The sequence below is a fragment of the Bicyclus anynana genome, chromosome 19 (assembly GCF_947172395.1).
Source record: "Bicyclus anynana chromosome 19, ilBicAnyn1.1, whole genome shotgun sequence".
NCBI lineage: Eukaryota > Metazoa > Arthropoda > Insecta > Lepidoptera > Nymphalidae > Bicyclus > Bicyclus anynana.
In genome coordinates, this window is record NC_069101.1 from 6,233,310 (window position 1) to 6,248,706 (window position 15,397).

A 15,397-nucleotide genomic window follows, 5' to 3' on the forward strand; every position below is an offset into this window, starting at 1 on the left:
TTTTAAAAATTATTAATTTTATATACTTAGGTTTACGTCATTATTTATACAACTAAACTTTAATCCTTATTAAAATAAATTATTTAATAATCACAAGGATATTATGGAGATAAGATTTGCCCTTTACAGTATGTTAATTACTTAAATAGTTTCGGAGATAATACAAAATTTCTAAAAAACGCAGAAATTCCGTTATATGACGCCCGGCGCTTTCATTTACGTAGTTCCCGTTCCCGTGTGAATATGGGGATCAAACATAGCCTATGACACTCGCAAATAACGTAGCTTTCTATTGGTAAAACAATTTTCCAAATCGGTCCAGTAGATCCAGAGAACACGAACTTTACCTCTTTATATTATTAGCACAGAAGTCTCTATTTCTCTTGGTCATACCACCACTCTCGAAGGACTGGACCGATTTTGCTAAGGGTAGGAGTAAGATAGAGAAGTTACAGGGTAGGGTAGGGTACGGGTAGGGAAGCGTAGGGATAGTGTAGGGTAGAGGTACGGGTAGGATAGGGAAGTGGTAGGGTAGGGGTAGGATAGGCGTGAGATAGGGGTACGGGTGGGATAGGGATAGGAAAGGGATAGGGTACGGGGAGGGTAGGGGTAGGATGGGGGTAGGGTGAAGGTAAGGTAGGAGTAGGGTAGGGGTAGGTTTGGGGTAGGATAGGGGTAGGGTGGGGGTAGGGGTAGAGGTACGGGTAGGATAGGGAAGTGGTAGGGTAGGGGTAGGATAGGCGTGAGATAGGGGTACGGGTGGGATAGGAGTAGGAAAGGGATAGGGTACGGGGAGGGTAGGGGTAGGATGGGGGTAGGGTGAAGGTAAGATAGGGGTAGGGTAGGGGTAGATTTGGGGTAGGATAGGGGTAGGGTGGGGGTAGGGGTAGGGGGTATTTGTATTTAGAGTAGATGTAGGGGTTGGGTAGGGTAGGGTTGGGGTAGTGGTAGGTAGGGGTAGGGGTAGGGTAGGGTAGGGGTAGTAGTAAAGTTGACATCGAAATTTACGCGGACGAAGTCGCGGGCGTCCGCTAGTTGATTATAAAAACACGGCTAAACCTTACGTAATATATCGTCGGAGTATCCAAACTCATCATTTGGATCGTGCCTCGTTGCACCAGCTCATGACTAAGGGTATGGGTTTGAAACTAGTCGGGCATACTCCGACCTTATATTACGTGAATTTTAGCCGTATTTTTTATAATCAATTAATATGAATAACACTCACGATAGCTTAAATTCTAAAAGAGGGTGGTTGTTGATTTGTGTACAGTTCATTGTTGAGTAGCGTTCACACCGTCACGCTGCTGGTTCACGTTGATGGTTTCGCGGTGTTATTGATCATAATTTGTTTAGTTTCGGCATGGAGAACATATCGGGCAGACAACATAAGTGTGCATGAGTGTGTGTGTGTGTGATGTATTCTGAAAGGTACCTTTACCCAAGGTCAACTAGTCCTGGGACCTGCACCAGATGTTTCCGACCACAAAATAATGGGCAATCCCCGTCGCTGCAAAAACACGTAGAAATAAATTAACTTCACAGATACACACACGTGAAATCTATACTAATATTACAAAGCTGAAGAGTTTGTTTGTTTGTTTGATTGAACGCGCTAATCTCAGGAACTACTGGTCCGATTTGAAAAATTCTTTCAGTGTTAGATAGCCCATTTATCGAGGAAGGCTATAGGCTATAATTTATTCCCGTATTCTTATGAAAACGGAAACGACGCGTCAGGTAGTAAAATATATAAACAAAAAAATATAATGATTTATAACAATTCATGAAGTTGACTGATGTTTCCACGAATGTAGGACGGTTTACCTAATAGGCGAAGATTTATCATCCATCAAGCGCAGGTAAAAGTTTCAATAGAGTAAGTATTTTTCTTGTTTCTTTTGCGAAATTTCACCAAAGTTTATTCCGTGGGCAGTTACCTACAGAGAAATAAAACTTAGTTTGATTATGTTTCCAGGTGAGTTAATTTTGATTAAAAACATAATAAGTAACATAGAGCTGGCTGGATTCGGCTGGTGGGAGGCTTCGGCCGTGGCTAGTTACCACCCTACCGGCAAAAACGTACCGCCAAGCGATTTAGCGTTCCGGTACGATGCCGTGTAGAAACCGAAAGGGGTGTGGATTTTCATCCTCCCCCTAACAAGTTAGCCCGTTTCCATTTTAGACTGCATCATCACTTACCATCAGGTGAGATTGTAGTCAAGGGCTAACTTGTAAAGCATAAAAAAAAAAAAAAAAGAGCTATGTAATAATATAACAATGAGAGTTCAAAAATTACTAACAATTATGATATCATTATAATCATCTTATTATTGACGGCCTCCGTGGTGCAGTGGTATGCGCGGTGGATTTACAAAATGGAGGTCCTTGGTTCGATCCACGGTTGGGCCGATTGAGATTTTCTTAATAGGTCCAGGTCTGCCTGGTGGGAGGCTTCGGCCGTGGCTAGTTACCACCTTACCGACAAAGACGTATCGCCAAGCGATGTAGCGTTCCGGTACGATGTCGTGTAGAAACCGAAAAGAGGTGTGGATTTTTATCCTCCTCCTAACAAGTTAGCCCGCTTCCATCTTAGACAGCATCATCACTTACAATCAGGTGAGATTGTAGTCAAGGGCTAACCTGTAAAGAAGTGTTAAACACCGTTTGCGGTATGTATTTATAGATAAATTTAGTCACTAAACAATAACCTACCTACATGCCGATATAATTTACTTTAAAATCGGTGTTATAGTGTTAGAGCACGGAAATTGCGAAAACTCGCGCCGTGGGCATATCTGCGTAATTTTGATCCAATAAGTGGCGTTCAAGTGGCTAAAAGTCAAAAGCTGAATGCTGAGCACTGGACCTACGAGGCAGAATAGCGTGACCAACTAGTTGGCCATACATGCGTGGGAAGAACAGTGATTGTGGGCTCAGGACATGTCGAATAAACGTAGGCGTCCACTTACCCGCATTGTTTTTTTTTTATTCTTTACAAGTTAGCCCTTGACTACAATCTCACCTTATGATAAGTATCGTACGTATCGGATGGAGCATCAAAGGGAATTAAAGGCAAATAAAATCCGTTCGACGCGATCTGTACGATCCGGATCAGTGGACGCAATTGTATAACTTTATATACAAAGAATATTAAAATCCGTTCGATGCAATGCGTCCGATGCATACGATGCGGATCTGTGGACGCCTACCATAACTGTATGAAAAATAAGGGGAAAAAGACATAGATGAGTGATAGGTACGCGATATAAAGGTGGTACCTACACTCTCCCTCGTATGTTTTTCACTATTTTGCTCGTTTATACGGACTAGCCAATGCAGTGTGATTTGACGTGCCACTCTATCAATTTGTCAAATATTTTACAATTTCATTTTGTCGCCCGTTCACATATTCGTTCGTTAGTAACTTTTTTTTTATTCATAATAGACTTGCGCTTGACTACAATCATGCCTGGTGGAAAGCAATGATGAGGTCTATAGGATGAGGCGCGCTTGCCTAGAAAATGCCTATTCACTCTTGTCTTGAAGGTGCATAAATCATAAGTGTTAGGAAACACAGAAGCCGGAAGGGCATTCCACATCTTCGCTGTTCTTATTAGAAACGTTTTGTGCGAGTCGACTGGACATCGACAACAAAAGGAACAACTTAATAGAAACAACTTTAATAAACATTTTTATCAAAATGAACAAGTAACAGTATTCTAGGAAGTAGAAAATTAATTTCAGCTTAGTCAATATTTTCAATGAGAAACTCAATTGAATTATTGACTTAATTAAGTTTCAGGGTCTGTTCTGAATATTAAGGTGACAATATAGATTGACTAACTTAGTCGTTATTGTTGACAGTTGGAAATTACTTGCGTTATCTTCCAAATAGAATTTTGTTAAGTTACAGGTACTTTACATTACTACTATTAACAAAATTATAAGTGCTTGTCATATAATATCAGAACAGAAATATATTTACGAGCATTTTTTTATATTTCCATATTCAATTCTATAGGACAGTTTTGGTAGGTATAGAATGAGTGTAACTTCGAGTCCTCTCTGTTAAACCCGCCTTTTCTTTGGCCTGGCATATACCTACGTAAAAACGTTGTAATAGATTTTCAAGAACAAATACACAAAATCATATGGTAAAATTCCGGTTGCGTAGCGAGCCTAGGAATTAAAGTTATTTGGGGGGGAGGGGGGGCAAATGAAAGGTAAAGATTTCTTACAATATAAATAAAGATGCTCGCTTACAATAAATATGATAGTGAGTTGATCTATATGTTTCCAACTTTTGGGCGCACTCTTAACCATGGAAAAAAGGAGATTGTTGTGATTGAGACCTACATTTTACTAATTTTTATCTACGCCCCTGTATAATTCAAAAAGTTATATGACTAACTATTTTTTTTAATTATAATGATCATAACATTATGTGCCAAGCTCTACGAGTAAGATGTATCAAACCAGTCAAACCATTGCAAAACTATTTTTCACAAAAATCTAAAAATATTAATTTATTTATTTTATAAATACACAAATACACACTTCTTCGTTAATACAGTAGATAATATGTAGAATATCCTTATACTATATTATCCACCCTTTCATCCCATTCATACAAACTAATCCAGCGTAAACGTCCGAGCACATTAGCCATTGTAGAATAATATACGATCTTATCCCCACAGAGCATAATAATGTGATTAACTGGACCGTTTTGTCACCATTATGTTGCTAAAACAGTAGTAAGTACTTCTATTATGTCGTCAAAATAATAGAGAAACCGGATTTACATTAGTTATACATATGGCAACTCCCATACCGACACCTTGCAAGGGATAGTTTACTATTCAGTCAAATGTAGAAAATAGATCAATAATCTTTCTTAACTTCGACATTTTGGTTGTATGGATTTTACATGCAAATATTGATTTGCGTATATATTTTGATAGACATTTTACAGTTATATATAGTGTAATTACCTACTTACACTAATAAGAATTGTAGGTAACTGTTATTTTACACACGTTGACGGACTTTTGGCCAAAAACACCGTGCTTCAGATCGCCCGTCGATGTACATTGGCATTCGGTTATCTAAAACGTCTCAGATTAGTTCAGATGTGGATGTTTACACGACTGTAGCAACCTGCACTTTTGTGGCCCGGCTACACTGGGATTTCAAACTCCGCGCTGGGTGTTTGACGATAACGACGTGTTACAAGATCTAGACAATAACAATACAATGCACTACGTACCTTGGACTGCTACTGCTCTCGTTGACTCCACGTACAGGGAATTTTCGTTCTTGAAGATTTGTTTTATTCCCGATTTCAACGACCTGCCGTATTGGTGACAACAGCTGTCTTTTCGAGATGAACCACTTAAAAACAGTAGCTCCAATTGATTATAAATACGATGTGCATAACAAAAGTGTACGTAAGCTGTGTTGCCATTGCCTTAAATCCTGTGCAACGTTTGTTATCGATGGCGCAAAGTTTGAATTAGTGGAGGCATAATGGAACAACGACCTTTATAGTGGTGTTGTAATACCTTTTATAAATATTCATACCAGTAAAAGTCACGATTCCAAATTTTAGCTTTTAATAAATTAATAACTTTAATAGTCAACAATAAATTCAAGTAAGCAAACTAGTCAAGGTAACTTAGCTTTCCAAATGAGTTAACAAAGATTTGGGTAGTTGATCGGCTATCATCTTCACACAAGTAGTAAATATTTTTTTATATTGAAAAATAATGATTTTCAAAAAGAAACAGTTAAGTTTATTGTAAGCTCTTCTGAGCTGAACATACCTTCCGAACCGGTGGTAGAGTCTTATAAATGTTTAAACTTCACGTTTCGAAAGTGTCCGAAGGGATGTGAATTGAAGTGAAGTGTAAACTAAGCCCAGGTATCAACTAGTATTTGAAATAAACGAATTTACTAGATTTTTGATTTGATTCGTCTTTGTTTTACGCAAATAGAGATAGATAATTATAATATTACTATGGATTCGTAGAATACGAGTCTTAGAATATTCTATTACATTTTATGTAATACTAGCGGACGCCCGCGACTTCGTCCGTGTGGAATCGTGGGATTCGCGGGAACCGTGAATTTTTCCGGGATGAAAAGTAGCCTATGTGTTAATTCAAAGTAAAATCTATTTTCATTCCAAATTTCAGCCAAATCGCTTTAGTAGCCGCAGCGTAAAAGAGGAACAAACGTACTTACACAATTTCACATATACACAAAACCTTTGCCTTTATAATATTAGTAGGATATCAAGCGTAAATAATTAAAAAAGTTATTATATCGAGCCAAGCCAATTAAAATTCTTGTAAAACTAAAAGTTACTAATTGACTGCTCGCATTTTATAAATTTCTTAACTGAACTTTGCAAATCTAAATACATTAAGCTTATTTATGTTGAAATAATGAGAAATTAACCAGATATGTATAAGTGTCAGTCATCACATCATTTTCTTTATTTGGAACGTTGATTTTTCAATAATTATTATCATAGGGCACGTCAAACTTCTGTGACTGCATGATGATGGATAATCTAGGAGTGTATTTTGACGGCTTCCGTGGCGCGGTGGATATACAAGACAGAGGTCCTGGGTACGATCCCCGGCTGGGCCGATTGAGGTTTAGGTAGACTTTAATATTATAGATACTCCAAACTCACGCCAACGAAAGTTGGATTTGAGTCCTATAAAGTCTATATTTTGCGACAAAGCGTCGAATGTTTGAAGACACTAGAATTTAGATTCAAATATTGATATATATTCACAGAATATTTTATATGGCATCATGGAGATCACGAGGTCCTGAGTCGGGTCATTGGAATACCTACCTACTGAGGTTTTCTTTCTTCTAAGATATTTTCAGTAAACATTTTTAGCCCGGAGATGGTAAGATCGTTAGTGGTATTAGGTGCACCCCGTTACTCAGTCATGAAGTCGTCGGTCCCGGATACTATCATTAGCATCTATAAAGTGGCCGATATTAATCTAACAATATACCCCAAATCCCTGACAGTTTTTTAAATTGTATGTAAATTAAGAGTATGCTAATATAAAGCAATTTTGCAAAAGGAACAGGGTATCTGCGATCATTACTTTCGGAGCTATAGGGATTTTAAGAGTCAGATTTGCGGCGCTGCCGTGGATCCCTGAAAAACGCCCCATGCAAAATGGCACGAACTAATGACGTCGTAGGTAATGTAATGATCGTTAGATTTGTATGTGCGTTCAAACAAAATAACTAGTATCGTTGTTATTTGTGCGTTTATGTTCATAGTTCACGTATTAATTTAATGTAATGAAGTTAAAACTGTATGAATTTTCATCTAATTCCGATAAAAGTTTTTAATAGATTTTGAAATTTTATAATCTCATTTATTTTGCAAATATCCAGACAATCTTTGTTTTTTATGTATAAATTACTTAACATTGACCCTATTTACCCGAATGAATGAATAAAAATAATATATTCAAACCTTGTCATCATCCCCATTGGGCATTGGGTCTAAGCTCAATATCTCTTCTCCTTTAAGGAGAGAGACCTGGCTTTAGTGGGCCTTTAAAATAAGTAAATAATAATGATGATGACCCAGAAATGTAATGTTTGTTTTATATAGTATGGGCTGGAGCTATTTGCGTGGGAGTGTCCCGCGCCGCCGGTGCTCTGGTAGCCGCGCGACGCAAGTCACCGCGCATGGCCGCTCTCATCGGAGGCTTGCTCTTGCCGCTCGCTTGTCTCTTCACGTCCTTCGCTACGCAACTACATCAAACTCTTTTAAGCTACGGTACTTATTATTATTATGTTATTTTCTCTGCGCATTGGTTTATGTAATTCTTAAAATGCACATAGCTGAAAAGTTAGAGGTACATACAAAAACCCTTTAAACTAAAGCCAGATGTCACACCCATTGTACTATCATGGCGCTTTGCTATGAGGGTTTTGTGAATTTTAAGAAGTTAAAGTTCACGTATCGGACGGTGAAAGAAAAACATCGTCAGGAAACCTGCATACCTGAGAATTATCTTAATTCTGCTAGTCTACATTGGGCTAGCGTGGTGGACTCTTAGCCTAACCCCTTTCTCGAGGAGACTCGTACTCAACAGTAAGTCAAATATGGGTTGTTAATGATGATGATGATGATGACCTGTGTATGGCGGTCTAATATCATAAACTTCAATATAAGAAAAGCTTAACATTTGACAGTCATCATCATCTCCTTTTCCTTATCTCCTTTCACTTATCGTGGGCTCGGCAAAATATGTCAATCTCTTCCATTATTCGACAATTTATCATCTACACCTTTTAAACACATATTTCTCACACATTCCAACGATTTCTTCTTTAGCCTTCGAATTTTAACATTATTTTGGTAACAACATGCCTTTCACCCTCCACGTCAAATGACTATACCAATCTAACCCTTATCTCCTCAGTTATTCTGTCCCACTTAATAGATATTCCTTAAATGTTGATTCTTCCGTTAAAATTCTTTTATGAAACTATAATGTCAGTCGAAGTCAGAAATAGCTCCTGAAAATATTCTTCTCAAAATGGAACATTCTTTCGGTGTTTCAAATAGTTCATCATCATCAACTGCTGCTAGGTCTTTCCAAGATTGCGCCACCACACACGATCCTCCGCCTTCCGCATTTAACCACTTCCCACTACCTTCTTGATGTCGTCGGACCATCTAGCTGGAGAGCGAAATAGTTCATGGTATTTTTAAATTTCCCAGGTGTGGTTCTAGGGGTGGGTTGTGGCTTAGTGCGCGAAGCCGCTGGTCTGGTGCTGGGCACTTACTTCAGACGACGTCGGCAGTTTGTGGAGCTGGTGGCACACGCTGGCGGCGGCGTTGGCATCGCACTGTTTAGTGTAGCTTACAAGGAAGCTGTGGGGTAAGAGTAAGACATTATGAATATGTAACAAAATAAAATAATAATGATTTGCTTCCAACCGAATTATTCGACCACGGCGGATCAATCTAATATTGATATTAACCATGTACGCAGGAGATATTACAAGTGCACAAGGTTGTGTGTGTGTTTGCACTTTTTTTTGTAAGTGCCATAGGCTCCTTTATAGGACCTCAGCGGCGTCACCGGGGGTTTTGGGCGAGCGCATAAGCATCGCCTGATGGGGCCCGAAAGTAGAAGCAGAAGATGTAGGCAGAACGACTCTCTAAAGAGTCTCTTCTGAGAGGGCCATTCTGGATGTGTGTTTTGGCCTGAGTGTGTCAGTGCGCAAGCACAGATGTACTCTGATGCATTCCTCTCACTCACTCTCATAGTCCGATGGGATAGCAGAGGTGAGAGATGAGGCTTGGGACCAACGGTTTTACGTGCTCTCCGAGGCACAGGGTTATTCTAACTTCCCAACACCAAGCTGCTATTAAGGTTTTTCTTGTAAGAAAAATCCCAATAACGTATTTTTTGTTGGGCTGACCGGGGATTCAATCCCTGGACCACATTATCCGTATCTGAACCAACTTACCACGGAACGAAAGATCATAACAAAATATTTGTATACCTGTAAGCAAAACCTTAGTTTTGTTTTCATTAAGATTGATTTCGTTGAGGAAGAATTTATTCGAAAAACAATCAATTTCTACCAATGATGTTCTTCTTGAAGAGGCGTGTATGCACTTTGACTATGTCTATCTATTTGCTGGGTTTTGTCTTGACCTTGACATGATTGCTCTGAATTAAGATTTTGTTAAGTACGAGATTAGGCAAGCAGAGTATTTCTAGGCAATGTATGCATACATTCTTATCCCCAAGCTTGAGATTACATTACATAATTTAACGATCATCAAAGTTAAATAAAAGTAGGCTCTACTTCACGGTTGTTCAATAAGCTTATTGAATAATAAAATAGATCATTAAACTTTTAATACAATTTCCTGGCAGCAATTGTCGATTTTACGACTATTACGCACTAAAGGAGATTACAAATATTGGATCATGTTAGCTAATCCCTCAGTCTGTTTGATGTAAATATTGGTACAACTTTTTCACAGAAAACTAGGTTGGAGACTAGGGTTGCAAGCTGTGACGGGCGTGTTGGTGTTGGCATTTTTTCTCAGCGCTGTTTACCGAAGCGCTTCCCTCTATCATCCGCAGCGACGCGCCATTTTGCATCTCAAGAATCAACGAAGAAAGGTATACTGTAACCAATAGAAGAGATTAAAAATCTACAAATCAATGTTCTTGTATTTATTCTACGAGTATTATATTTAAAGACTTGTTGACACATTCGACGGCATCCGTGGCGCAGTGGTATGCGCGGTGAAATTACAAAACGGAGGTCCCCGGGTCGATCCCCAGCTGGGCGGATTGAGATTTTCTTAATTGGTCCAGGTCTGGCTGATGGGAAGCTTCGGCTGTGGATAGTAGTAGATAGTTAGATTTAGCGTTCCGGTACGATGTCGTGTAGAAACCGAAAAGGGGTGTGGATTTAAATCTTCCTCCTAACAAGTGAGCCCGGTTCCATCTTAGACTGCATTATCACTTACCATCAGGTGAGATTGTAGTCAAGGGCTATCTTGTAAAGGATAAAAAAAACATATACTTAACTTCTTTTTTACATAAAAATTTAACCGACTTCAAAGACGTATTTCAGTTATTTTGATTTAAACACAAAATTCGATTAAGAACAGTCGATTAAAAATAGCATTGATATAGAATAGGTCACATAGTTGAGTGTTGAGGGACCAATACTATTTCAATGCAAAATAAGTAATTCAATTCTAAATCCTCTATCAAATTAGAATTTTTGCAACTTAACAAGTTCATAATCTCGAGATTTAATAAAATAATAATTTATTGTGAAATTCAATGTGAAAATTTTCATTTTAATTATTCACAGTTTCCCTGTCAACTCCAATTATTACACGACTAACACGGTAAAGCATTCCACTCGACCCCATAAAATTAATCATTGCACGTTTGAAGTATCACTTGATAACTTTGTACAGATTTTTATATAAGGATTTTCGTTTGTTTGGCAGGTAAAAGAGAAGAAAGGCCTAAAATCGTCCTCATTTATCGATTTAACTCCATTAAACTCACGATCAGCGAAAGTATTGTTGCTAGCGGCTGGACTTGCAGCATTTGGGCTTTACACTCCTGTGTTTTTTCTGGTAAGTCTATATCTTAAGCAAAAAGGTGTGAATCCCAAGTTCAGTCTAGTTACTACTCTTTTGAAACTTGGTCGCTAACTCCAGAAGGCAAAGTCACTCAGCGGCCGATTGCGTAAGCTATGCTTGGAGTATGTCTGATTGATCGAATCGGAAAAGAGAAGGTCCGCAGAAGAACTAAAGTTATTTAACTTGTAGTCGCAAAGCTGTAGTGGCATTGGGCGGAGCACATAATTCGAAGATCTATATGACGTTTGGGGTCTCAACTTGACTGAAGACGTCAAACGTAGGGAGCCGCTGTTTGTAGGCGGCTCAATACCGTCGTATTCGGTAGTTCCTACGAAATGCTTATGTCGAACAGTAAACGTCAATCTACTGACATAGTTCTGCATGGTTATTTTTGTTCTTTTCAGGCCTTACAAGGATTCCAGGAAGGTTTGGAAGAGAGTGCATTGGTGTTGTTGCAAACGTTCCTTGGATTTGCTGCTGTGCTGGGTTGTGCTGGCTTTGGGCTCGTGCTCGTTCGACCGTCAGCACAGTGCCTTGTGTCCAAGCAGTACTTGTGTCAAACAGCCATGTTGGGAATAGGTAAGCAAATACTTTGTATCACAAAATATTTATAGCTCTCGATTCAAAATCAAGTTTATTTCCTATAGCTTTTTCTTTAATTTCTTCTACTCGTACATCTTGTTCTAAGAGAACTTGTAAGAACTTCTTGACAATGTGTTGATCTATGGACATTGTTTTACAACTCATTTTTAGATGGCTTATACTCTTGTACAACCGCAATCAAAGCATTATTGATTTGTTTTTAACCGACTTCAAAAAGGAGGAGGTTCTCAATTCGGTCGGTATTTTTTTTTTATGTATGTACACCGATTACTCAAAGACGCCTGGACCGATTACAAAAATTCTTTTTTTGTTTGAAACGGTATCCAGCCATTTCTGACAGGACCACATGAAACAACACTGTCTGCAAAATCTAAATCAATAAGATATTCTCACATGGCTTGAATTAATACATCACCGGCTTAACACCGCCTTCATACTGATCAGCAGGTAGAACATATTATGATGTTATTTTTCACTTTTTAGTTTAGTGGGTACGTTTTTAGGTTTTGAAGTCGGTTGTATTTTTTTTATTAAAATTTTTATTATACTAGTTCATGGTGCAGTTATTTAGAGTATTGTTTGTTTGCAGGAATTTCCATGCTCGCTCTAAGCAGTGTCGAAGGATATCATGGATACGTACTTTTTGCTTGGATGTATGGCTTATGCCTGGGAGGATTTTTGTATTCAATGAAAATGTTAACTATGGAACGAGTTCGAGGAAGACATTTTACGAAAGTTTGGAGTAAGTGGTCTTTGATTACTTCCACCGCCACGTCCACGCCAAATTAAAAATTAGTGACCAACATAACCCTTTCTTTCTCTTTTTCTAGGTTTTTTTTGATAAGTAATTTAATAACATCATAATTTATAATGCAGTATGTAATTCCAATAGTGTCAATAATTGATAGTACTTTCAATATTTATCTGTTTTCTTTGTCATCATCAACAATAAAAACTATTTCTTTATCAGGTTTCGTGCAAGGAGCGGAGGCAATTCCTGTGATAGTTGGAGTACCTGTGACAGGTTACATCAATCAGCAAGCACCAAGAGCGGGATTCTATTTTTCAACAGCTGCCACTTTAGCCGGCGCCTTGATGTTGTTCTTCGTGGGTTTCTCCAAACGAGATCCAGAACCACCGCCGCCGGCGCCAGCACCTACCATATCAGAAGCTTGCTTGTGTGTGACTCCACCACCGAGGTGTGAGCCAGCCTGGTGTGCGTGCAGTGCAGGGGGAGCAACTGCTTACTGTGCTTGGCCTGGGCCCAGGTGTACGTCGCGATTGCCCAAGTCACTGTCATACGCTGCTCCATTAGATCGCACTTGCTGCTCAGCAGCACATTACCCTGAGTGCTGTCGTCGCGCTGCTTTGCTGCGACCTTCGCGAAGTGTTCCAGAAGGTTTAGCACGTCAGGGCAGCACCTTCAGTCGCTCGGCCTCTTGTAAGGCTCCATGTCATCGCCGCGAACACCACCTAATAGAACAAATTACGACGTCTGTCTAATCCAAATTCAACTTTAACCTAATGACTTTTGAGTGTTGATTTGTTCAGAGTGAATTTGGTACCTGATAGATACTTTGTAAAATAATAAATGTAAATATTTTTGTCGGTAGGCGTTATTTTTAATGTCAATGTGATAGATCAATTGATGAAGCAATAAATGGCACCATCTTGGTAACATAGAAAACTGATTCTTATTGAAGCATGGCATAGTACAGCCTTTTGTTATTGTGACCGATGGTAGGATGAAATTCAATGGTTTTTATAAAAAAATAAATGTTGATTATTTTATTTATCTAATAATGATTTATTTATTATACTAATTAAACAAAATTTATAGTAATTATAGAAATATATGTACGTTTTTGAATCAAAATGATTTCATAAATTCGTTTCAGATATTATTAATATAAAAGTTTTAGATAAAGAATGTTTATTAAAAGGAATGTTGATAAATAAAATAGGGTCTTGTACGCGACTGTTAGACCATTTTTCCTATTCTCCAAATAAATGTGGGACCTCCAAAAATGTAGTTAAAATTGAAATAATGTAAAATTCTAATTAAAATAAATCCTCTGTGTACCTTGTTCAACGTCTTTAAAATTATAAGAAAAACTTTGAATAACAATCTTTCTTATTAAGATTTAGATAAGAGGAAATAAATGAAACTTTTAAAAATTATTCTATAAAAAAATAATTAAATAAAGTGAAACCCAATAGTATTAAAGTAATTTTGTCAATTTTAGTAAGTTATGTACAATTGAAATTTATTATTGTTTTGATATTATTAATTTTGTTATTGTTACAAATATATTTTATGTAAGTAATCAGACATTGGAATGTTTCTCATGTTCATACGTTTGTTATTTTTATGCTAAACGTGAGGTATTATATTATTGATGAAACAAATTAAATGAAAACCGATCGATTTTGCGTATTATTTATCACGTCTGCATGTTAACTTTACTAACATATTATGTAATAAATATTACATATATGGCATTAAAAACAACTCTTGTAAAATATACCAATTCTCGCAACTCAATTGTTCTACCGTAATAAGTTGTGAGATCCATGTTGGTTAGTTTATTCAGTCCGTAATTTAGTTACTTTATTCAGTCCATAATTAAGGTACTTTCTATCTCAAGTTATTTCTTAGTCGTCGTCGTCGTTATCAACCCATATTCGCCTCACTGCTGAGCTCGAGTCTCCTCTCGGAATAAAAGGGGCTAGTCCAATAGCCTACCACGCTGGGTCAATGCGGGTTGACAGACTTCATAGACGCAGAGATTTAAGAAAATTATCTGGTATGCAGGTTTTCTCACGATGTTTTCCTATTTTTCATTATTATATATATTTTTTTTTATATATTTCTTATTGAGCTAACCTAACAAGTCAATCTTTTTTTTTTGCTCGACTTGGTGGAGTCATTGCCGTGCCTCCAGATATTTGGTTCTTTATACACAATCATATAAAAAAGTAATAAGTTAGTTACAATTATGTTTTGTTTTGGATAAGTTATCCCTATAAAAATGTGTTGTGGTGATACTGAGTAGATACGAATATATTATATACGTATTCGTATAATAATAATTTATATTAATCATAAAATATAAATACGGCAATATCTAAACCTGGCTTTCACTGCTTTATGCAGTCCTTACAAAAAAGAATAATAAAATGAAAAATAAACATTACTAACACAATATAAAAAAATTAGATAATATCAACTAACCCACTAACAATCTATAAAACTTGTAAACCTTAATAATAATTTTCAAAAAAAAAATAATCTGTAATTGTAAGGATTATTTCCTTACAATTACAGCTATTTTTATTTTTTTTTATTTTTATTTATTTTATTAATATCTAAACCAAAAGGAAGAGGCCTGTATGTTTGCAAAAATTTTCATATGCACAATGGGCCCATGGAATTCTGTGCAGAAATATACAGAAACCGAAATGTCACTGTATATGGGCTCCCCATAGATTTAGTGGGACATATGTCGTGGTTCCGCGAAGGCACAAGGAAGTGGCAAGGAAATTCCGGTCATAAAACTAAGAGCTAGGATGCGACCGAGCACTTCCACGTTTACTGAGGCGTTT

At 37.5% G+C, this 15,397-nt stretch overlaps 1 protein-coding gene across 1 annotated transcript in view; it reads left to right on the top strand.

Moving 5' to 3' along the window:
• The window catches only part of LOC112055165 (monocarboxylate transporter 3-like), a 90,101-nt gene extending 75,889 nt beyond the window's left edge, over positions 1-14,212 (top strand). Inside the window, exons 6-12 of the mRNA XM_052887430.1 lie at positions 7,661-7,828; positions 8,780-8,939; positions 10,061-10,202; positions 11,051-11,182; positions 11,593-11,767; positions 12,381-12,533; positions 12,762-14,212. Of these exons, the coding sequence (XP_052743390.1) occupies positions 7,661-7,828; positions 8,780-8,939; positions 10,061-10,202; positions 11,051-11,182; positions 11,593-11,767; positions 12,381-12,533; positions 12,762-13,294 (1,463 nt within the window). The 3' untranslated portion in view covers positions 13,295-14,212. The remainder of the gene's footprint in view (positions 1-7,660; positions 7,829-8,779; positions 8,940-10,060; positions 10,203-11,050; positions 11,183-11,592; positions 11,768-12,380; positions 12,534-12,761) is intronic.
• The last annotated feature ends 1,185 nt before the right edge of the window (positions 14,213-15,397 follow it).